This window comes from Lactuca sativa, chromosome 4 (assembly GCF_002870075.4).
Source record: "Lactuca sativa cultivar Salinas chromosome 4, Lsat_Salinas_v11, whole genome shotgun sequence".
NCBI classification, from domain to species: domain Eukaryota; kingdom Viridiplantae; phylum Streptophyta; class Magnoliopsida; order Asterales; family Asteraceae; genus Lactuca; species Lactuca sativa.
The window spans coordinates 371533810-371559364 of NC_056626.2; the positions used below are offsets into that span (position 1 = coordinate 371533810).

The 25555-nt window shown below is 33.2% G+C and overlaps 1 protein-coding gene across 1 annotated transcript; it reads right to left on the bottom strand.

The window, feature by feature from the left end:
- Positions 1 to 4429: 4429 nt before the first annotated feature.
- Positions 4430 to 5388, bottom strand: LOC111893758 (uncharacterized). Its single transcript, XM_023889842.2, has 4 exons — positions 5367 to 5388; positions 4812 to 5131; positions 4729 to 4736; positions 4430 to 4643 (listed from the first exon to the last, which is right to left on the bottom strand). Exons 1-4 carry the CDS (start codon positions 5386 to 5388, stop codon positions 4430 to 4432), a joined length of 564 nt encoding a protein of 187 aa, XP_023745610.2.
- Between the last annotated feature and the right edge of the window lie 20167 nt (positions 5389 to 25555).

The following is a 25555-nucleotide window of genomic DNA, read 5'->3' on the forward strand; positions in this document are numbered from 1 at the left end:
CTTGAGAGAACGACTCCTAACATTCCTAGCCTGTCAATGTGTGACGTCATCTCCAAGACATATGCATACACAAACCTTCCATCATGGTGTTTGCTAAACAATAAGGCTTGAGTGACCTTGAACTTTTCAAGTCTTTGAACTTGTAGGTCAGGGATAACTATTGGAGGAGTTAGAGGAAGTGAAGTTCCACTACAACATGAACAAGGGATTAATCCTTCACCTTGATTGTCTTGTGGAATATCATCTTCATGAGGAAAGCTTTTTCCATAAGATTCAGGAAGACCATAGTTATCTGACCTAGACATCTATAATAGGAGATATTCAAGTTAGTTGATTTAAGTCCTTAATATAACACCCAAATAAAATATTAAGGCTAGCATCCAACACAATATTCTATAACTCGGAAGAGGGATGTCGTAATCCAATTGTAAAATATTTGAAGGTAGGTAAATGACAATTTACCAATTTCCACCATGAAAAAAAATGAATTTTAAGTTTTAAATGAATTAAAATTCCTAGATTCTTTTGAGATTCATTGAACTTTTCAATGGCATGTTTAATCTCGATTATGCCCTTCATGCTTGTGACTGGGATGCTGACGATCACAAACAAGGTATGAATAACCATGAAAATTAGCTTGATACACTTAATGTTACAAATAATCCAATCAATGTGCCGGTTAAGACTGACCTTTTACTTGTACATATAATATATTAAACTTTTTAATTTTATATAGTATAAGGGTGTATTTTACACATTTAAAATACTTGGTATTTTAATCTATTAATAAATTATACTCTTAATTTAATATTTACTATTATATAAAACATATTCAACTTTTCTTGAATTTTAAGAGGTATCGTTTTTGTTGCAACATGTAAAACCATCTCATGCTTCATCTAAGAAAAGAACGAATACCATAAATTTCCTTTTCTTTCATGCCTGGCCCCAAATTAGATCTAGACCTCTCTCACTTACCCATTCACTCCCACATATTCTCTCTACAAACCTTAAACCAATCATGGCCGCCGTCTCCCACCTTACCACCGTAGATGTCTCCCATGTTTTCCCCCACCTTCCGCCCCTTCTCTAAAAATCCCTGACCACGATAAACTCTCACATCTCCTTCTTCCCCTGATATGCATTCTCTGTCCCCCTCACATTTTCTCTCTCTGGATAGTGTTATCATTTTTTAGTGTTCGCTGAACTTAGTTTTTACTCTTTGTTGCTTTTTTGTTTCTCGGTGGCTTTGATGATGTATATTTTTCATTTTTTTTGCGTCAATATATAGATCGATGAAGAAGTTGAGTATTTTAACACGAATGAAGCATGTGATCTGGAGGAAGAAGCTTCGATTTGATGTGCATGTTTCATTATGTTTCTTCAAATTTTTTTCCATTCTTAAGGAGTCTTTTTCTATACGGTAAGGAGTCTTTTTCTATATGGGATTCATCCACCATAAGATTTGGTAATTAATGGGACTCTCTCTTTGTGTGTCCAGGTAACTCCTCCCTCTGTTCTTAGTATCCTAATGTAATATGTTTGTGGGGGTATTTTTTGATATTTTTGTTGAAGTTCTCAAGTCGAGATTTCTATTTCTGAAGGCTGGGAAAGTTCAATTTATTGGTTTTGTATATAAAGCCTAAATTCATTTTACAGGAAAACGAAAGAAAAAAGGAAGTGTTTGAAACTGTAATTTTCTCCCCCTATCTATTTATCTTTTCTGATCTAAGTTTTCTGATTGTTTTTTGTCTTCGGTATTTTGCTATTGTGTTTTCCGATTTAGCTTTAATTATTTTTGTTTTTATGTATTTTACTTGCGAATTTAGATACTTATGAGCAATACAATTATGCAGGTGTAATTTACCAAGAACATGGTCAATTTAATAAAACGTGTGACATGTTGTGCAAATGGAAATATTGACGGTAGGTTAGTTGATATCTTCTTGAATTTGCAAGTGTGATTTAATGAAGAACCAACAAATAAAATCCCAATTCAGATCTTACACTTTGAGCTTCTGATCTTTATTTTTTGGGTAGCCTATAGTTATTATTTTCTATGTTCAAGTACATTTCTATGCTCAAAGAGGTAAAATTAATAGACTCTCACATTATTACCACCCATCTTTGTTTTGAAGAAAAAGAGTAATGATCCACTCTTTTGAGTAAACTCTTTAGGGTATGTTCCTTTATAAACATTAATTGGCTGATTTCAATTGGTTATCACACTGTGCATTAAAATGGTATTAAAGTTATATTATCAATTAGACATGGATTGAGGTTTAATCTTTTCATTTTGTTATGCAGGAACAAAGCACATTTGTAATGAGGTTTAGGGGTCGTTTGATAGTTGTTGACTGGGTTAGAAGCTGACTGGGTTAGAAATGCTGACTGAGTCCATATCTGACTGAGTTTATGTTGTTTGATTATTTATCTGAATGGTTGTGCTAAATGAAAAAATGACCATATTACCCTTGTGTTGTCTCTTGTGTCGGATAAAAAAATTATAAAACCACAAATTATCATATAAAATCCAAATTAAACATACATCAATTAAAATCCAAATACAAAGTGTAATACAAAATCCAAATACAAATTGTCATACATAATAAAAAAAAAGTACACCATTCAACGTGAACCATTTGAAAATAATAGATTAGCAATCTGGTCACACAAAATAGTCATATAGTTAACGGCTTCTGAACCCCATTCTATGCCTTCTATGTTTTGACCCTCATTTCCTCCACCACCCACATTATGAGTAACCATAGTGTTTTGTTGAAAGTTCGTAAATAATTCATCTTCAATATCGTATTTCATTATAAAATTATGGACCGCAACAGAAGCAATGACTATGTCTCTTTGCACTGGAAAAGGATAAGGAGCCATTTGTTTTAAAATTGGAAATCTCGCCTTCAATACACCATAAGCACGTTCAATGTAATTTCTACGTTGTGCATGAGCATGATTGAACATTTCTTCCTTAGTCAAAGCTCTGTTTCTTCAAAAATCGGCTAACCAATACCTAGTATTGCGGTAGGGAGCCATAAATCCACGGGTGTTGGTGTATGCGGCATCACAAAGGTAATATTTATCTGTAGATGTATGACCAATTTATCATATAAATAATATAGATAATAAAACATATAGTAAAGTTACAAACCTGGTGGAGGGAATGGAAATCCGGAAGTTGGGTTAAATGCAACTTCTTTCAAAACTTTAGAATCATGTGCTATGCCCTCCCATCCAGCCCATACAAAGGTGAATATCATATCAAAATTACAAATTCCAATTACATTTTGATAACATTCACCTTTTCCTCTTCCCCTGTAACGAGTTTGTTGATCAACAGGCACAACTGCATGTACAAGTGTTCCATCTAGTGCACCTATTGCTCTGGGAAATATCTGCATTAGCCGTCTATGTCATTCTGAGGTATTTCTTGTTGAATTAGACGAGGTTGGTACTATAATTTCTCGTGCAAAACACATCATTGCACGTAAGTACTCATGAAAACATTGATGAATCATTTGTGTGGAGTGATGAAATCTTTCTTTAACGGCTCGAAAACGTTCATTATGTCCTATAACATGTAAAAACATAGCCATCTTCTCCTCAACGCTTATCGTCCTACTAGATTGCAACCAATTTCTTTGTGTAAAGTGATTGCATAGTAGTACACATGCATCTTGTGAAAGACGTATCATATCGTAACATTGTATAGGACATTCGTGTATCAAATCTTGCGTATACACATATCCCTTTGCTACCTGTTCGCTAGCTCTTATTCTTTTAATTATTCTTTGCCTTTGTTGGACCAAAATCAACCAATACCACGAGAATATAAGAAAATATAAAAAGTCACCTTCTTTGTCCATGTGTCCTATTAGATGTCAAATACAAATTACATTTTAATCAATAACATAACAATCAATAACATAACAATCCATGACATAACAAACCGTAACATGTAAATACGAAAAACATAACAATCAATAACATAACAATCCACATAACATAACTGCACCTAAGAAAAACAATCCATAACATAACTAAACAATAGAATACTAATGTCTAACAATAAACCATAACATACTAAAGTCAAACAATGAACCATAACATACTAAAGTCAAACAATGAACCATAACATACTAAAGTCAAACGTAACATGTAAATACTAAAGTCAACCAACTAATCCAAACTTTTTTCCCGCATTTGTTACCCACGACTCACAAGTTGACAAGTTAAGGCGCAACCAAATTTTCCTATTACCAGCACTTTCAGCAAATAACATAAGAGCAGTGGTGTATTTCGGATCATATTCTCCCCACTCCAAGCATGTCAACTTCGCCATACAAGCATCCATCTCCTTGTCAAGATTATTTGCTTCGGTGAATGCTTGTGCAGCCTTGATAATCTCTTTTCCAACTTATTTCAACTCATCATCAAGTGTGGTTTCTTTAGGACCATTTCGTTTGTCTCCCTTCTTTTTTGTCCGCCCAGATGATTCCTCACTAGTAGGTTGAGGTATTGTTGAGCTTGGGGTATCTGCATGAGGTGCTGGCTCATCCATCTCTGTATCCTCAAAATCATGTGTACTGAAGGTTTCATTGGGATGAGGTAATGTCGAAGATGGCCCCCAACTGTGAACACCGGTCGAGGTTGCCAAATAGTTGGGTACACAGTTCAGGGCAAGGGAGGGGTGCATTTCTTAGCTTATCTACATACTTGTTCAACTGTTTGACAAATTTAATAAATATTATTAAAGTAGTAAAAAAATAATCTACTTTAAAAAATATGTATATATGTACCTTCGCTTCCGCTTCCCATTCTTCATTAGTCATGTTAAAAGAATTCTTTACGGGATTATAAATATTTCCTATTTTGTTTTTAAGTTTTAACCACACTGCATACTTTGCTTTTAAATAGTCGTATCGGTTTTTCATTTGTTTTTTGTCGACAATAAAATTATGATTTGTTTTCAATTTCTCCGCGAGCACAGCCCATGAGCTTGCTTTTAGTCCACTACCCTCTCCGCCATTGCTTGTTAATTCTTGTATACATGCTTGCAAAAAAGTTTTATCCACCAATTCCGACTTCCAACTAACCCTAATTCTTTTATCTGTCATGTCTATTGTAAAAAGATTAAAAAAAAAAAAAAAAAAAAAAAAACTAATCATCCACATAACACACATTTGCAAATAGCTAACACTATTTTTTTTATGTCAATAAGATAAAACATATATTTTTTTGTTTAACCTAAAGATAATACAACTTGAAGACAAGACTTGGGAGATATCATATACACACAGTACATAACTTGAAGACAAGATCTCATATATATCAGTTTGGTAATGCATATATACCTATGTAACAAATTCTAATCATTGTCTTGAGCATTTTGATGTTACACACATATGCACATAAACATAACATATACACACAGTACACAATTCATTCGATTTAACAGATTTATAAAACAACTATATAAGGGTTGTGATTTCACACATTAGTAAACATGAAGGGGCTGTGATTTAACAACTATATAAAACAACTATATAAGGGGCTGTGATTTTTGATGTTACACACATTGCAAACTTTGATTTCACACATTAGTAAACATGAAGGGGCTGTGATTTAACAACTATATAAAACAACTATATAAGGGGCTGTGATTTTTGATGTTACACACATTGCAAACTTTGATTTCAAAATGAAATCATCAATTTGACAGCAAACATTTGACAGCAAACATGAAGGGTTTTGTGATTTCAGAAAAAAAAAAACGAAGAGGAAGAGGAAGAACGAGCGGCAATTTGTATTAGGGAAGCAGGAGAAGAAATTGCATCGGTCAAGAAGAGAAGAAGGTCTGGAATAGCGTTTCAACACAAAAGGAGAAGAGAGTTCATAATTAGTTCAAATGATTGGTACTTTAATAATGTCTATTACTTTGATTTGTTTTAGTTTTATTTTGAGTATGAGTAGCTGAATTTAGTTACTCCTGTTTAGCTAGATGAAACTTCGACTTATGGTTTAGTTAATTTATTATGGAATAGACTAGTTGGTATATGACAAAATTGTGATTTGAAAATGATAATAGACGTTATACAAACATGTTATATACATGAAATAACATTTGTTCGATACAGTTACTTAATTGATGTTTCATGAATTGTATGAACTTGGAAAAATTTCATAACTTTGAAGAAAAAGAGTTTTACGAATTTAAACGATATATTAAAGTAATGACTATCATTTGTATGAGATGAGTTTGATGTTTATGATAGTAGTTGCATATAAACTGAAATTTTTATGATCAAAACAATATCCAACATGTAATGGAAAGAAAAGGAATGGTAAGACAATTTCATTTGCATTTAACTAGTTGTCTAGATTGTATAATTGGTACATATTATGGAATATATCTTTAACATAGATTCAATAATAAGGAATAATTAATTATATAGGAATTGAAGGTTCAAGGAATCAAAGGAAGGAAAAGGAGGGAAGGCTAGTATATAAGGTTCAAGCACCCAAAGGAAGGACTAGAAGGGAAAATATATTCATAGTTAGAAAAACCTAGCTATTGATGTAAGTGCCTATGATATTTTCATAGGTACATAGCAAAAGAAGATTTCCTGTTACAACTATGACTCAATATTGTTTTGAAATTACATTCAGAAAGTTTAATTAGGGTGTCATGAGTTTATTTTTAAAAGTTTTATGATGCAATTTCACTGTGATTAAGTTTGATCATTTGTTTGGTGACCGAGTATTGAAGTTATGGTTGATAATTAGGTTTGGAAGTTTTATTAAATGAGTGCATTCATTGTTTTCTTTGTCCGTACTAATTAACATAGAAATGGGTGAGACCATGAGGCTCTACTTGTATGGTACCTCCAAGCAAAAAGTAGATGTCCATAAATAGTTAACATGGAAATAGTTGAGACCTTTTTCCGTTAACTTGATATGATTGGAGGCTTTCCAACTATCTTCGCATTTTTACCTAAGTTAACCCAAATATGGGGGAGTCTAATATGGGAATACTCTAGCTTTTAGTTTACCTAAGTTAATCACAGGAAACAAGGGAGTTTTCGACGAAGAGGCTTTCAACTTTCAATTTGAAGTTATTTATAATATTGCTTTCATATAAGTTTCAGTTTATATGTTTATTTATTGTCAATCCCTTTTAGATTTTTTATATTTTGTTGGGTTTAAACCCATGTATCTTCTAAGGCTTTGTCTTACATATATGTTGTGTAATTTGGATAAATAGCAAAGGAGTAGAACGTTAGAGTTAGAAGGAGACTGTTGGAAGGCTTAGCGATCATGGACTATGGTGTTTTCCATATCCTTAACTATGGTTGTGTTATTTATTTTGTAACACCCAAGACATGTAAACTCTCATAAAACTGATAATATTTATGGTTTTTTTAAACCACATTTTGATTCATGACTATATGTCATGGAGTTTATAACAACTATAATATATAAATGTTTTATAAAGAACCAGGTGTTATAATGATTCAATCAATTCCTCATGTTCAATCATATCATAACCAAGTGAGATCAAGAGCACAAGTCATTTATCATTATATGGTATATATATTTATCATTATTTTGTAACACCCAAGACATGTAAACTCTCATAAAATTGATAATATTTAAGGTTTTTTTAAACCACATTTTGATGCATGACTATATGTCATGGAGTTTATAACAACTATAATATATAAATGTTTTATAAAGAACGAGGTGTTATAATGATTCAATCAATTCTTCATGTCCAATCATATCATAAGAAAGTGAGATCAAGACCACAAGTCATTTATCATTATATGGTAAGATATATTTATCATTATTTTGTAACACCCAAGACATTTAAACTCTCATAAAATTGATAATATTTAAGGTTTTTTTAAAACCACATTTTGATGCATGACTATATGTCAAGGAGTTTATAACAACAATAATATATAAGTGTTTTATAAAGAACGAGGTGTTATAATGATTCAATCAATCCTCATGTTCAATCATATCATAACAAAGTGAGATCAAGACCACAAGTCATTTATATATATATATATATATATATATATATATATATATATATATATATATATACATATATATATATATATATATATATATATATATATATATATATATATATATATATATATATATATATAATACTAGTATATTATAAAGGAAACATTTTTCCTTTCACCACAATCATTTGAAACTCCCATGCATTTTTTCCTTTCACCACATTCATTTGAAACTCCCATGACTTTTCAAGTTCTACTCTATATAAATTATTATATTGTTACCTTTAAAATAAAAAAAATGTTTGATGTTTTAAATAATTACAATGATAGAAATTGAAACGTCAAGCAAATAAATTTAAAAAAATTAATTAACAATAACAACTACTAAAAATAACATGAAACCATATATTATATTTAATTTTATTCATAACTAACCCGTGAGTAGAGTTCATTCAAAAGATTGAGATTATACAGTTTTAATAGATGTATATATTATCATATAATTCAAAATAATCAATATATTATATCAACTTAGTATACAAATTATTATATCATATTTAACAACATTACTGCTATATTAAAAAAAAAAACATATATTTGTAAAGATTTCAACTATATAGATGCTTTGGCGCAACGCGTGGATATTCGCCTAGTATATATATATATATATATATATATATATATATATATATATATATATATATATATATATATATATAAATATTTGTCGTGTGTGTGTGTGATCAGGTTCATTTGAGACCATGCTAATTTTGTGAGATCGTGAGACCAAATCTAAAAATAATTTTAAAATGCAAAATAAAAAGAAAAATCCAAAAATTCTTTTTTTAATTAATATTTTCATGACTTTAATTACCTAAAAAAAGAAAAAAAATTACCGTTTTTTTTAAAAATACATGAAATATTCTAATAGAATATTTCACTATAAATAATCTAATGTGATTTCTAGAATGTTAGAATATTCTATTAGATTTGTCATATATGTAGAATATTCTAATATTCTACTAGAATATGTAAAAAAATGTATTTTTTTTTTAATGTTTTTGGTATTTTTTTTTTATTTTTTTTTCTGAAAATATAAATTCTGAAAATAATATATGAAAAAAAAATTCAAAAATTTTCAGTTATTATGCATTTTAAAAATGTTTTTTTATCTACTAAATGAGTGGTTAGGATTAAGTCTCACGGTCTAATAAAATTAGGTCGTCTCACATGAACCTAACCATATATATATATATATATATATATATATATATATATATATATATATATATATATATATATATATATATATATATATATATATATATATATATATATATATATATATATATATATATATATATATATAGAGAGAGAGAGAGAGAGAGAGAGAGAGAGAGAGAGAGCTTAATGGCTTGAAAGACTTATAAAAAGTTCGTGTGTTACTGAAACTATTTAATAAATCCGGTAAGAGTTTATGGGAACAACAATAAGAAACCATAATCAGGCCTCACATCCCTTAACTATGAAAATTGGTAGCGTTTCATGTTGCTTCATTCATGTTCGCTGATTACCTTAAGAACACAAGAAGAATGAGAGAGTTTTTATTTTATTGATTCGAAGTTTAGGAGTTGTTATTATTTGCTATGTGGGGATATCTGTTAAGAAAAATCTATTTGATCCTTAGTTTCTACATCAAAAGGATCCCCACTAAATTTTAGATTAACCCTAACTTGAGAATTACTTTTCAATCATATTTTTATTTTATTTTATTTTTTTTTCTTTTAAGTTGCTTTTGTGTAGACACCCAATTATTCCCGATAAGTAGTAACATAATGGTGAATATTGTGAAATTCACAAATCTCATAGTCGACAAATACGAAAATGACTTATTAAGGTAATTAATTTTTCGGTATATTCATATTTAGGTAACTATTTTTTTTTGTACACATTTAGATAACAAACTTGATGGAAGTGTTCACATATGACAATTATGACTTGCTATAGCGGGTTAATCATAGATGTGAACGCTTTGAACAAGTTTGTTATTTAGATGTGTACAAAAAAAAATAGTTACCAAATATGGACAAAACGAAAAGTAAAAGTAAATTACACGAATGGTCCCTATGGTGTGGGAGAATTTATGTTTTTGGTCCCTAACTTATTTTTTAAACTCGGACGGTCTCTACTGTCTCTTCCCCATCTTTAGTAATATCGACGTCTTCACCATCCTTCTTTTTTAGGTACTTTAACTCTGGCGAACCAACACTATAATCTACTGTCTCTTCATCTTTAGTGGGTTGTGGTGTTGATTCGACGTATTTGAAGGACAGAAAAAAGAAAGAACGATGAAGACGTCGATATCACTATAAATGTTGAGGAGAATGAAAGATGGGATGGTGAGGAGATACGGATATGTGAGGTATACTAATTTTTCTTAAATATATAAAGAATAAATACATAAACAAGAAAGTCAATTAAAAAAATAAATCAATAAGGGCACAATAGTCTTTTTAGGTAAGATAGAGACCAAGCGCGTAACAAAATTAAACAGTAGGGATGATCCGAGTTAAAAAAAAAAAAGTAAACCGTAGAGATCATCCGAGGAGATACAAATATGTGGGGTCTATTAATTTTTTTAAATATGGAAAAAATAAATACATAAATAAGAAATTAATTAAGAAATAAATTAATATGGACGTAATAGTCTTTTTAGGTAAGACAAAGACCAAATGACAACAAAAATAAACAATAGCGACCATCCAAGTTTAAAAAAATAAGTTAGGGACCAAAAACAGAAATTTCCTCAAACCAAAGGGACCATTCATGTAATTTACCTTTACTTTTCGTTTTGTTCATATTTGGATAACTATTTTTTTTTTGTACACATCTAGGTAACGAACTTGTTAAAAGCGTTCACATTTAGGATTTAACCAACTATAGCAGGTTATAATGGTCATATGTGAACACTTCTAACAAGTTTGTTACCTAGATGTATACAAAAAAAGATAGTTACCAAAATGTAAACATACCGAAAAGTTAATTACCTTAATAGGTTATTTTTCGGTCGACAAATTATGGTGCAAGTAAATCATTAACAAAATAATATATGTACAATATGAGGTATAACTACATGCAAAATCAAAAATCTATTCTAATAAAAAAAGAATTTTTTTATATGTCACAATTTAATTTATTTTGATGCATTTCATTTTGTTGTTATTTTAAATTAGTTTTCTTTCCACATGGTTTTTCTTATAGTTTTTTTTTTCTATTTTATTAAATTGTACATAATATTCAAATATAATAATAACAATAAATACAATAATAAATCAAATTAATTTCATTAATTGACTTTCAGATTTCAAAATTTATAAATTAGAATCTCATTATTTTTGTTTATTTATTTATTAAACTTATTTGTTTAACTTTAAAAGAGAAAAAAAAAGACACCTTAATTTTAGTAATGATATATATATATATATATATATATATATATATATATATATATATATATATATATATATATATATATATATATATATATATATATATATATATATATATATATATATTCAAGGTTGTAAAATGTTAAGAATTGGATATTTAATTTTTTTTAAATGAACCATAAAATAAATGGATCTTATATCTACTAGAGATTAAACAAGAGACAATTTACTGCCTTCCGTTCCAAAATAAAAAAAATAGATAATTGACTATATTATATTGAGATCGAATCAAATAGTAATGGTTAGGCATACCAAGGAATAGACAGTAAAAGTTCATCATTATGTAATTAATGTCTTTAATTAAGTCTTAAGATTAGAAGGAATCTTTTAAAACGTATAAAACAATGTTATCTTAGTCGAGCATGAGTGAATTATATCCACATTAACAATCTTGTATAATTAACTAATTGAGAATAGACATAATATAATTTGAATTATTTGCTAAAGTGACCCATATATGAATTGATAATATTTGTAATTCCCTGAAAATTTAAAAGTGACAAATATGACTGTAGAATATATGTTGTGTTGAAATGTCGACGACCTAGTCTCTAGGTTTTGTATGTTATATTCGTATAGAAGAGTTGTATTCTATATCGAAGGTTAAACAACTTTGATAGATTATTTTTTATTTAAGTGTCCACATTTTCAAAGTACTTTGATGTCGAAGTGACACTGTATATTTTGTTGTCTGTCGATAACACTATCACCTATAAATAGTGATATAGTCTTAAGTATTAGGTACGCAAACTCATTCATCACATACTTGTACTTGAGATTGCTTCCGGTCGTAATAGAGCTTAAACATAATTATTCACTTGTTGTGTTCATTTCCTTATTGAATTCATTACTTCATTGAATCCTGATCTCATCAAGCGGTATCAAAGTTGGACTCATCAACATGTTTAGCGAATTCAACAATTTTGGATTTGATATTCATATTTCTTTGAACATCGTTTCAAAATTTACAATTCTACATTTAGGATTGCAATCGATTCAATCTTATATCAATTTAATCTGATCTAATTCTTCGTTCAAAATATTTCAATGACTAATCTGTATATGAACACAAGTATGAACTATAAAAATTTGTTCGGATCTTCAACAAAAGCACATATGCTTCTTCCTGAATATTATGTTCGATGAGTTGATCATATAGAGGACTACATGGATAGAATGGATGAAGATCTATGTTGATCAAACAGAGATGGACTTTATCATGCAGATACCGTTGACACAGTTGGAACTGCAACAAAGAAAGAGATTTTGAATGTTCTAAAAGTCAAACATGAAGTATATGACAAAAGATGCATGAGAGAATTAAAAGATGCATTGACTGCTATTGTGTACAATTACATCCATGGATGCAACTCAACTTAACAAATCTAGAACAAATTGTAAGAAAAATCCCATGGAACTAAAAGAATTAAGAAGTGGTTATGTCACTCAATTGCTATCTAGGTTGTCCGAATTCAAGAATAAAGGAGAGTAAGTCTATCGACCTTTACTATGATCGTTTTAATGCTCTGATTTACAAAATGGTGAAGTATAAGGTTGTTCGTAGTGAAATGGAATTCAATATTAACTTCATTTAGGGACTGAGAAAGGAGTGGAGTAATATAAGTTTGTTGATAACATCACATAAGAACTTTGATTCTTATTATTTATTTGTATTGTTTAACACTCTAAAAGCTTATGAGGGTGAAAAAGAAGTTGTTGATGAAAAAGAGAAGGATAAAGCTGATCTTTGGAGGTCCTTAGGTTCTTTTGTCAAAATCAAATGTCAAAGAAAGTGTTTCAGAAGAAGAGGAATATAGTAACGAATAAGGTGTGTTCATGAATTCAGATGATGAAGTAGTAGCTTACTACTATAACAATAATGAAAAGAAATTTTATAAGAAGATGATGAAAGGAAATTTTAAGAGCAACACAAATCAGAAAAGTGCTTCGACTATGAACTCTAGAAGTCAAAGAAAAAATAATGATAATGTTGGGAATAACAATTCATTGAATGATACTATATCTAAAAACAAACTTTTAGGGATTCATGATTCAACTAAAATTATTTCAATAACAAGAATCACTTGGCTAGAGATTGCATGTTGAAGAATCCAGCTGAGAAACAAGAAAAGATTAAGCACGAGGCCTATTATTCAATGAAACTCGAATAAGTGAAAGGAAAGACGATGAATCTATTACTCAATGTGTCATCCTACTCAAGGAGTTATGTATGCAAAATACAAAGAAGACAATGATGAAGAAAAGGACATTGTGGAAGATGAGAAGGAATATGAATGACGGTGCTTCGTTGAAGCATCATCATGATCTTCGATAACAGAGAAGGTACATAATCTTTTAATCTCTTTTAAAATTTGTTGAACCTTAAAGTAACCTTCACTAATATTCAACATTGAAACTACTGTTCGAAGTTAAAGATTCTTGAGAATGTTGTTTTATTATCAGAAGTAGTTGACTTTTATTTTTTTTAGTTTGTGTTAGGAGTTTATAACTATTAGGTTGTAATTATTGTTGGATAATGACTAGACTACTTAGATATGTTGGTATCTTTAGCTTTACTTATTTACACGTTACGCCATCGCTTTGTGTCTATAAAATGGGAATCGAGTTGTGGTTCTCCTTACACCTTTTCATGTTATCATGCTGAACAATTATTAATACATCTAAGATTAGTATTTTTCAAATATTTTTATCTATTTACGCTTCTGGTCTTTCATTATCGTTATATATATATATATATATATATATATATATATATATATATATATATATATATATATATATATATATATATATATATATATATATATATATATATATATATATATATATATATATATATATATATATATATATATATATATATATCAGTTGTTAAGTTACTACTTCTGCACTTACTTTTGACAATTAACTTATAGCATTTCCTGGTTTTAAAAATTGGTATCAAAGCCAATATTGGTTGTCTCATATCCACTCTCATCCGATTATCATTGTACGAAAACTTGTAACTTACATTTTTGGGAAACCTCTAAATATTCTTTATATACTATCATTGCTAAAAATCTTTTTAACCGATATATGTTGTTAACATTCAAACTGTTTGTGATGTTTCTCATGAGCACCCATATTGATTGTTAACGAATATGGGCAATGGAAAAATAGAACGAGTAATTATTTGAAGAGAAAAGGAAAGTATGTTTGGTGTTCCGTTGTTAAAGGTTATGTGGTTCTGACAGATCCTCTTGATGAGCTTGTTGTTACCTACTTAGGTGGTGGTGTTGGGGCTCAACCAGGATGAGAAGCATGATCTCCAACACTAGAAGACCTCACTAAATTGGAAAACAATGATATACCGTTTGCTCAACTTGTATGTGGTCTACCACCTGATCTATTTTACCACATCAAGTTGTGTCAGTCTGCTCCTGAAATGTGGATAACTCTTCAGTCTTTGTTTGAAGGAATTAAAAATGTCAAAGATAAGAAACTCGGTTCTTCTCTGAATGACTTCAAGAAGTTTCACATAATTCCTAGAGAAAGTGTGAAGTCTATAGCTACTCATTTTTCTCTAATTCTCAACCAACTCACCAGTGCTAAAACTATCAAAACGAATCTTGAAATAAATCTAAAATTTCTAGATGGTCTTGGTGATGGCTAGGTAACTGTAAAAATGATTTAACAAGGAAATGGAAATCTCAAGAAAATGAATCTCATTAACTCTGAGGAGAACTTCAAGCTCAGGAGTCAACGGTCATCCAATAACATCAGAAAAATAGAGGACCCCTTGCTCTAGGAATTCATAGCCCTCATGGTTTTAACCCTAATTAACCACACCCGTTTGATGAACTCTCTGAGGTAGATTTCCTGAATTAATATAGTCTCATTTTTCACATATACAACCAAAGATTCCCACAACTAAATCCACCAAAAACACAACCGTTTACTAGAGCCAACATTTGTGTTCCTCAGTCAAACAATGTTTCTTTTCAAGCACTTCCAACACCACAACTCCTGCAAAAGCTCAATTAGAAGAAACTCCAAAGACAAAGAACTCTCTAGTGAAAAAACCTTATGAAATTGCCAAAACTCTGACAGTTGTGAACAAAAATAATACCATAGTTTGTCCACCTTCAATGGAATCAATCACTTCACAAAATATTATAAGTTAAAGAAGGTGAAGAACGATGCATACTAATTGGAAAGAGTTCCCAAAGCTACTAAAAAAAAGGAATTCTTTGTCTAAAGAGAAGAACCAATTTGTTCTTCTAGAGATGACAAGGATACTGAAGGATCTAGAAGAATGGGAAAGCTATGCATGATTGCAAAGAATGATGTTGATTGTGTTTCAAATGATCTTTGTTCCTCTAGATCAAAATATGATTGAAAAGCGAAGAAAGTGAAGAACTACTATTTTTCATGGCTTCCAACGCACCTTCTAGCTGAAGCATTATCGAGCAGGAACAATTTATGGTTTCTGAAAATAATTTATGTCCTACAATCTGTAAGCCTTATTTATAACAAATCTCCATGTCTCTTATCGACGCCTTAAAGGCATATCAAAAAGCTAAGGTAGACAAAGACTTGGCCTACCAAGAGTTGTATCGACTAAGAGATCATTTTAAGTAGAAGAAGTTAAGAATATATCGTTTGGAAAAAAGAACTAGCTTTATAGAAAGATGCTACAACCATAACTAATAGTAGTCATGTTTCTGACCATGAACAAAGGGATGTATTAGTTAAGGATAATAGTAGGTCTCGGCACAAAAATCCATACTCCTCTGGAAGAACTAAAGGAAAAGTATACAAAATTCTTGGGGAATATTCCTAGACTAGAATATGATGATAAGAGCATTTCAACAGTTGATTTTGAAGGAGTACCAACTTTTAATGAATTTCAAAATAAAAGTTTTGTTCCAAGAATCGTCGTGGACCCATCATAAGTAACCCAAATTGAAACGTCTTCAAAACCTTACTTCTTAAAAGATCAAGTTACTTGTAAAACAAACAATTTAATACCAACACAAACCTCTGATACTAATCATCTCTCATTTGCAAAGGTTGTGATTTCGAAATCCAGAAGTGATTTAAATGCAAAACTCTCAAGTTTTGTTAATCCTAACTCAAAAAAACATCTTCAATTATGCCAATTGTCTATAGTGTCACAAATCCTGTAGAAGGTGAAAGAATAGGAACTAAGAAAGAGTCATCCTCCTCTAGTCAGAAGAAAACTCAGGAACCATTGATAAAAAAGAAACCTTAAATGAATTGATGTAACATTATATCTTTGAGAACTGAAGCCCAAACAGTAGTTGCAAAGAAAACAAAATCTAGACTCAACCACGCAATAAGTAAAAGAATATTCTGATTAGGTTAACAATAGATTAGGTTCAAATGTTGATAGATCCAGAGCCAAACTACTTGTGTAACAAGTTAAGATGTCACACCCCCAAACCTGAACATCGGAAACATTCAGGGGCGGTGGATGTCATGTACAGTATCATAACAAATGAATAATAAAGAAAGTACACACAACCATCATATACATAATTGAAAAGTTTACATGATTGTAGTATTACATGTTTGAAAAGTCAATTAAAATATGATGTCCAAAAGATTAAACTAACGCCTGAGCGTGAGTCTTCAAAAGCAGTTGCTAACCTGATTTAGAGATTTCCTGAGAATACAAGTTATTTCAAAGAAAAAGTGTCAACATTTAAGTTGGTGATTTCATAAGTAGTGTTTTGATAAAATGTATGCCATTTCGAATGTTCATGTGTGTCTTCCAGAAAATCCGATTTTTTCTTACGAATAATGTTGTAAATCGTTATTGTATAAAGTGAATGTTTGAACCAGGAAAATCCTATATTTTCCTAAATGAGATGCAGTCTTAAATGACCAAGACTGTAACCTGTAAGCAAATATGCCATGCTTAGAAATAAAGATGTATAGTTATATTATTAAGTAAAACTATTTGTGGAAGTGTTTATCCTGAATTCTGACCATGCTGATAATACCCTATAATATAGTTATTACCCCCCGAGCATGATTGAGTTATGTATTACTACGTTCATGAGAAATTGCTTCCGCGTGTTGTGAGTTCCTCATAACCATAATAGACACAGTACCTAATGTTGACATTTGTCACCCCGGGGAATGTAGCTAACAGTCAGGGTGAGAAGTCATCAGCCCCGTATAGATCTATACACACTTGCCACGCTCTCCCACCAAGAGACTCTGGTTATAGGTGGGAACTTTCGTTTGGTACAAACAAAGCCATATGACATCACATGATTTCTAACAACGATGTTCACGAGTAATATGATGAAAATTCTTTTGACAATTCGAGATAACAATTAAGTCACATATGCAAAAGTATGTATGTTTATGTCCAAAATGATTACCCTTTCTACAGTGTTAACAAAGGCATAATAACAAATTGTGATTTGTCGAATACACATAATGTTATAGTTGAAATGGTTACCCTTGATATGATGTAGTATGTGAAAACCATCAAATTCAAGTCATTGTCAAAGTCAACAAGTCAAGGTCAAGTCAACAAGTCAAACCGGTCAATCTTGTATAATACTTGTATGATTTAAAGTTATTCTATGAAAACGTACATTTGTATGTCAAAAATTCGAGTGTCTCGGTAAATCTATGTGTTTATCAATGTGAAACCCTAAGAAGGGAGTTCAACGCATCAAAACACGACTATGAACCCAATTGGGGACTTAAAATAATCATAAACGAAGTATAACGAGGTCCACGGACCTTGCATTGCAAGATTATTCGATGAAAATGGCTAAAAGTAAATCTCTCTCAAATCTCTCCCAATCTCTCCAAAATCTATCTCATACTTTTTATAGTCAACCGGGTCATCCCGACTCTTAAATTGACCAAAAATCGCTTGAATCGGTGAGTTATATCGAAAAACAGCTAATTAGGACCGGAACTCCTCTTAGGAGCCGAAACTCCTGTCAGAACCGAGCCTGTCACAAGCCTATCGGACTGAGCCTCGCAGACAGCAGCCGAGACCGACCGTCGGTCCCTCGTCCCCCTCGCACATTTGGTCCTTCTTCTTCCCATCTCTAGGTTCTTAGCTTCTTAGAGCCGAACCTCGCAGGTTCGGTCCCTAAAGCTGATTTTTGACAACTTTCGCTTGTTCAACCCATTTTTCACGTTTTTGATGGGATTTTTTCACCAAATTCATATTTTTACCATTTTTAACCCCCAAAACTCATATTTTATTTATTTCTCAACGATTTATTAATTAAAAATCATTATTTTATATTAAGAGGATATTTACCCCACAAGTGGGTCAAGTGTGCCCACTTGCCTTCCATGTGTCACCCTCTCACTTGCCACCTTATCCACATCACACAAACCAATGCACACATCACTTCAAACTTACAAGTTTCTCCAGCAACCTTCTATATAAAGAAATCCCTGGAGGATTTCTTGATTTACTTGCTCATTCCAAACATACACACTTCTCATATCACCTCAAGAAAGCTTCTTTCTCTCTACTTTCCACCACCTTGTGCAAGTGTTCTCGAGTTGCTACTGCACTTTTTGGAAAGTACTGCATATAAACTCAAGTGTCATTCCATAATTTCATAATACTCTTGGATCATTGACTAATATCTTAACACCAAAAATCACTCTTAGGATCATCCAAACTCTCACGTGTTCATCAAGTGTTCTTGACTTGATACTCCTCGTCTTCGACCTTCCACTCTTCCAAGAATCACTCAAGGCGAGTTCATACCCCTATATTTTCTTGTTTTCTTTAGTTTTCATGGGGAAATACAAGTTAAACACCAAAACATATTTGAAACTTAACTTGACAGCTTACAACAGAAAAGTTATGACCTGTTCACGAACTGTTTTACCCAACTTAAACTTAATATTTTTCAAAAATGTTCAATATGCAAATGGATCAGTTTTATACCTTTAAAATAACTACTGGCTCATGTCCATACGATTTTTCTAAAATTTATGGTGATTTTTACAAAACTGCCTTTCACTGTAGCAACGAAATCGGACCAGGTTATGAAAATGAACATTTTCACACTGGTTCGAGATCACCAAAAATTATAAGAAAATTTGTGAACATAGTAGACTCTTTTTCCAAACTCTTCGAGTTTACGGATTTAGTTTTTGAGTTACGATGATGTTTCTATAAATAATCTAAAACAGTGACAGTTAAGAGTTAAATTGTTAAAAAAAGTTTAAGAGTTATTCACACCTTGTAACATGCTGAGCAAGGTGTGTAAAATTTTATACTTAGCATTTTCAATGTCATTTTATTTAAATACAAGGTGATGCATAACAAGGATTCATCTACAACATAAAACATGTTGATAAAACTATAATAGGTATAGTTTGGACACCTTAAATGGTAATACTATCGATTTACAAAGCGATTATTTTATTACAAACTACGTGAACATGTTAATGAATAAATTTGTGAGACATTCATCTTCGGAGTACTCTTTAGTACAACAAAAAAGTCCTGTAGTTATAGCCAAAATCTCTTGTAGGGAGAGCGTGATAGTTGTGTATAGATCTATATTGGGTTTGACAACCCGCATCTGAGCTGCTTGCAACAGCTAGACCGACAGGTCTGGGGTGACAAGTGTCATAACATTCTGACGCTTGAAGAACGTCGAGTACGAGTTCTTTGAGTCATAGTATGGTTATAACAACTCACATGGGAAATTAACAAACACACCGTTCACGGGAATTTAAGGATTTCACGAAAAAGAGTTTTATTTAAATATAAAACCACATATAAGTATGATGATTTACTTACATATACTAAGTCTTGGTTCAATTAAGACTACACTAAATCTTTTAGAAAATATTGGATTTTCTGGAAACAAACTTTTAACAAACTTTAAGGAACAACATTCATTTTTCATTCATAAATTGCTTATGAACTCACCAGCTTTAATGCTGATACTCTTTCAAAAACAACTTGTATTCTTAGGAAATCAGTAATACAGGTAACCACAAGACTTTTGAAGGCAAGACGCTAAGGCGTAGATTTCTTTTGAACTATTTTGACATCATATGTAATTTATTTGTAAACATGTATTTTGCAATGATGTAACCTTTTAGATTATATTTATGATGGTTGTGTTTACTTTCTTCACTATGGTTATGATATCAGAGCTTTGTTTATAGTGAACTAAGTATATCGAACCACATAAGATATACAAACTATAAATACAACGAGACAAAATTCTCTAACGTAGCCTTGAAAAAATACTTTTAAAAATAAAAATTTGTATTTTTTATATAAGTATTCGTACCATCGCACTCACTAGTTCAGTATCACAATAGCAATAACATAAAAGTATTGAGACAAGTTTGACACCATGATCCAGCTTCAGGGTATGTAGTCAGATCATGGACGAATATAGCTTGATCAACTATATTTAGCCAAGGTATGACCAACGTATGCCGAAGAAGGATCATGATGAGCAACAAGTCTTCAACTTACCAAAAATCTCGTGAAGCAAATATAAAATTACTATAGGAGTATTTTAACACAAAACCCGTAATGATCACAATATATAATTACAATAACAAATTTCTTATACCAAAAATTTCTCACGATATCCTTCTTATCCCTATTCTCGTACAGGCGCGATGGCAGGATTTCACTTGCCGGGTGACCCCTACTTCCCCAACCAAGGGAATGCTGGTTAGATTGTGGAAGATCCGAAGGAAGATTCTGATGAGGAACCCATGGAGGATGGAGAGCCCATGGAAGAGGAAGAATTAGTAGACGGTGAAGAAGAAGAAGAAGAGGAAGAAGACTTAGATGGAACCTATTCGGAACCCGAAGTTTACAATCCACACCCTGCCCCTATTCCTCCACAACACTACCAGCGCCGACGCCCCAATGGGCCGAAACTATACATCGATGGAGCCGAGAGCAAGGTCAACGACCTCCCTATGGCATGCAACGGGGTTTCTACAATCTAAGCAGAGGAGGGTCAGTCGACCGAGCCCTCCCTATCATAGTTCACTTGTCACACGCCACGAAGAGCAAACAAGAGTTAACACCCGACATCTCATGGAAGTTGGTGCCACCAGCCAAGTCAACTCCGTTCGTATTTGCCGGTTGGATGATGACCACGATCGAACTCGAGATCGCACCGAGCTTCTACGATGAGAGATGGCCGTGACCCGAGCTGAAGTACAAGAACTCCGAGCTACTCTAGAAGGACTTTTGACAGACATAGAACGCCAGGCGGCTGAATCCAGATCCGAAATGAGGAACTTCATGTCTTCATTTCGTGATCAGCAGAGCTTCAACCACCGCAAGTAGTACTTGCACTGCTCGCTTCAGCTTAATCTATTTTTGCGGATAGATATTACTATTATTTTCTAGTATGTTATGTCCGATCCCGCGATTTAAGTGTTTACACTTCTGGGATCAATTAGGCGGTCAAAATTTTTCCGTACATTGATGTAACATAGACCCTTATAGGGTCTAATTTTTCCCAATATTGTATACTAAGTTATATCAATGAAATTGACACGCTATTTGCTTTATCACATCAAGTTCATGACAAGGATTGTTTTTAGACTAAATTTATTGGTGTCCAATTTATGATTGCTTGATTTATATGTCAAATTATATATAATTAAGACCATGTCGACCTAGAAATGGTGGTTCCACCTTGGCTCCTATTCCTTGTTTGGTTGTGGACCCAGGGAAGACCCATTAGATTCGAAAGTTTATTTAATCTTAATTATATGTAAATATTATACATCAAACGATGTATAGATGAGCCCGTTATGGATTCTATCACAAACATTTCATGTAAATCAAATCTATCAGCATTCATAAAGTCTATATTTTTATTATCTATAGACCTCTAGTATGAATGGATTCATACAATTTCTTTACAAGTCGAAATCATGATGCGAATAAGGAACTAATAATGTTTAGTCTAACTCTCGACTTTTGGAGTGCTATCAAAGACTTATTGTCTTTTCATTCTTGTTATGGTAGAAAAAGCCACCTCGTAGAAATCCTAGATGTGGCGACGCCGCAGGAGCTGCACCACCGCCACAGGAGCTGCACCACCGCCACCACCACCTCCACCACCCCCTCAGTTCGACCGGGTAATGTTCCAGGCTGCCGTAATAGCCGCAGTAGTAGCCGTAATGTCCCAAATCAGCACTAATAATGCGGGTGGTGTGAGTAATGGTCCCACAAATTCTAACAACGGGGACAGTCAGGGATGCTCGAGAGAGTGTACCTACAAAGACTTTACAAATACCAAACCCAAAACTTTCAATGTAAGCGGAGGTGTCATAGCATTGCTTCAATGGTTCGAGAAGACCAAATCCATCTTTAAAATATGTGCATGCCCTGAAGCAAACAAGGTCAAGTTTGCAACATGCACATTCTTTGAAAGGGCACTCACCTAGTGGAATGGCTACTTTAAGACATTAACACTTTCGGTGACTAACTCGATAACATGGGAAGACCTGAAAACCATGTTGATGAAGGAGTAATGCCTAAGCGGCGAGATACAAAAGTTGGAAGAGGAACTTTGGGGTCTCAAAATGATAGGCTCTGACATCCTGTCTTATACCTCAAGGTTTAGTGATCTAGCTGTACTGTGTCTAGGGATGGTTCCATCGGAAAGCAAGAAGGTGGAAAGATACATATGGGGACTATCTTCCCAACTTCAAGGGAACGTATTGGCCTCAAAGCCAACTACCTTTGATAGTGCCAAAGAACTGGCACAACAACTTATCGACCATAAAGCCAGTCATGGCAGTGTGACAACCACCTCCAAGCAAGTTAAAGGAGGAAACAACAAAAGGAAGTTCTGGAACAAGAAGAAGGGTCAATCTGCTCAAGACCCTACCAAGAAACAACAATTGGTTGCTGTGAACGCCGCCACAACTACTGCCAACCCAACTCTGATAAAGCAATACGCCGGGAAACTGCCAAAGTGCAATAAATGCAACTTTCACCACAATGGCGCTTGCCGTGAAATGCATTGCGCCAACTGTAACAAAAAGGGGCACACCGCTCGATTTTGTAAAGCTCCAGTCCAACAAAACGCACAAGATGCCAACGTCGGAGCAAGTCAAACCTGCTATGGTTTTGGGGAGGCAGGACACTTCAAGCGGAACTACCGAAAGGCAAGAAACCCCAACCTTGGTGGAGTGGGCAGAGTTCTGACAATAGGTCATGAGGAAGCAGTTGCAGACCCAACTGTGGTCACAGTACGTTTCTCCTCAACAATACATACGCATGCATTCTTTTCGATAGTGGTGCGGAGAAAAGCTTCGTGAACCATCAATTTAAACACTTGCTTAAACAAAAACCACAAACACTAAAAGATACATTCACCATAGAAATGGCTAACGGAAAAACAGAGAACGCTAACGACATTTACATCGGGTGTACCCTCACACTAAATAATCGCTCTTTCTAAATCGACCTTATGCTGGTCACCGTAAAAAGTTTTGATGTCATCATTGGCATGGATTGGCTGTGCCCTCACCATGCCGAAATCCTATGTCACGAAAAGGCAGTTCGCCTTAATCCGCCAAATGGCAAAACCCTCGTCGTCTATGACGACAAACCCAGTTCAAACTTTCAGATCATTTTGTGTGTCAAGGCGCAAAAGTACCTCTGCAATGAGTACCACGCCTTCCTAGCCAACGTCGTGGATAAGAATCAAGGAGCTAAAAACATAAAGGAAATTCCAGAGGTCTGGAAATTCCCTGACATATTCCCGGAAGACCTTCCAGGAGTGCCCCCTGCTAGACAAGTCGAATTCTGAATCGACCTAATTCCTGGAGCTACTCCTGTAGCCAAATCGCCATACCATCTAGCCGCAGCCGAAATGCAGGAATTGTCTAGTCAATTGAATGAACTACTAAGCAAAGGCTTCATAAGGCCAAGCTTCTCGCCCTGGGGAGCACCATTATTGTTCGTCAAAAAGAATGATGGGACGTTCCACATGTGCATTGACTACCATGAATTAAACAAACTCACCATTAAAAACTGATACCCTTTGCCTCGGATCGATGACCTCTTTGACCAACTGCAAGGAGCAAGTGTCTTCTCGAAGATTGACCTTAGATCAGGGTACCACCAATTATGAGTTCAAGAGGAGGATATCCCCAAGATAGCCTTCAGAATGCGCTATGGTCACTACGAGTTTGTAGTGATGCCCTTCGGCTTAACAAATCCACCTGTGGTGTTCATGGACATGATGAATCGGGTGTGTCGACCTTACTTACACAAGTTCGTGATTGTTTTCATCAATGATGTACTAGTCTACTCCCGAAGTGAGGAAGAACATAGCCAACATTTACGTCAAGTCCTGGAGACACTGAGGGCAAAGAAATTGTATGCAAAATTCTCAAAGTGCGAGTTCTGGATTCGAGAAGTGGATTTCCTCGGACATGTAGTCAGCAAGGAAGGAATACATGTGGACCCTTCAAAGATCAAGGCAATCAAAAGTTGGGCAGCGCCAAGAACACCCACAGAAATCCGTCAATTTTTAGGACTCGCTGGTTACTATCGAAGATTCATCAAAACTGCTCCAAAATCGCAAAACCACTCACCACCTTGACTCAAAAAGGTGTAACCTTCGCCTAGGGGAATAAGCAAGAGGTTGTGTTCCAAACGCTGAAATGAGCCCTGTGTAGTGCTCCGATCTTGTCACTACCAGAGGGAACAGAAGACTTTGTGGTTTATTGCGATGCATCAAACCAAGGTTTGGGATGTGTGTTGATGCAAAGAGGAAAGGTCATTGCCTATGCCTCAAGACAGCTGAAGACGCACGAGGTAAACATTACGACGCACGATCTCAAACTAGGAGCGATAGTTTTCGCCCTAAAAGTCTGGAGGCATTACCTCTACGACACCCAATGCACTATCTTCACCGACCACAAAAGCTTTCAGCGTATCCTCAACCAAAAAGAGCT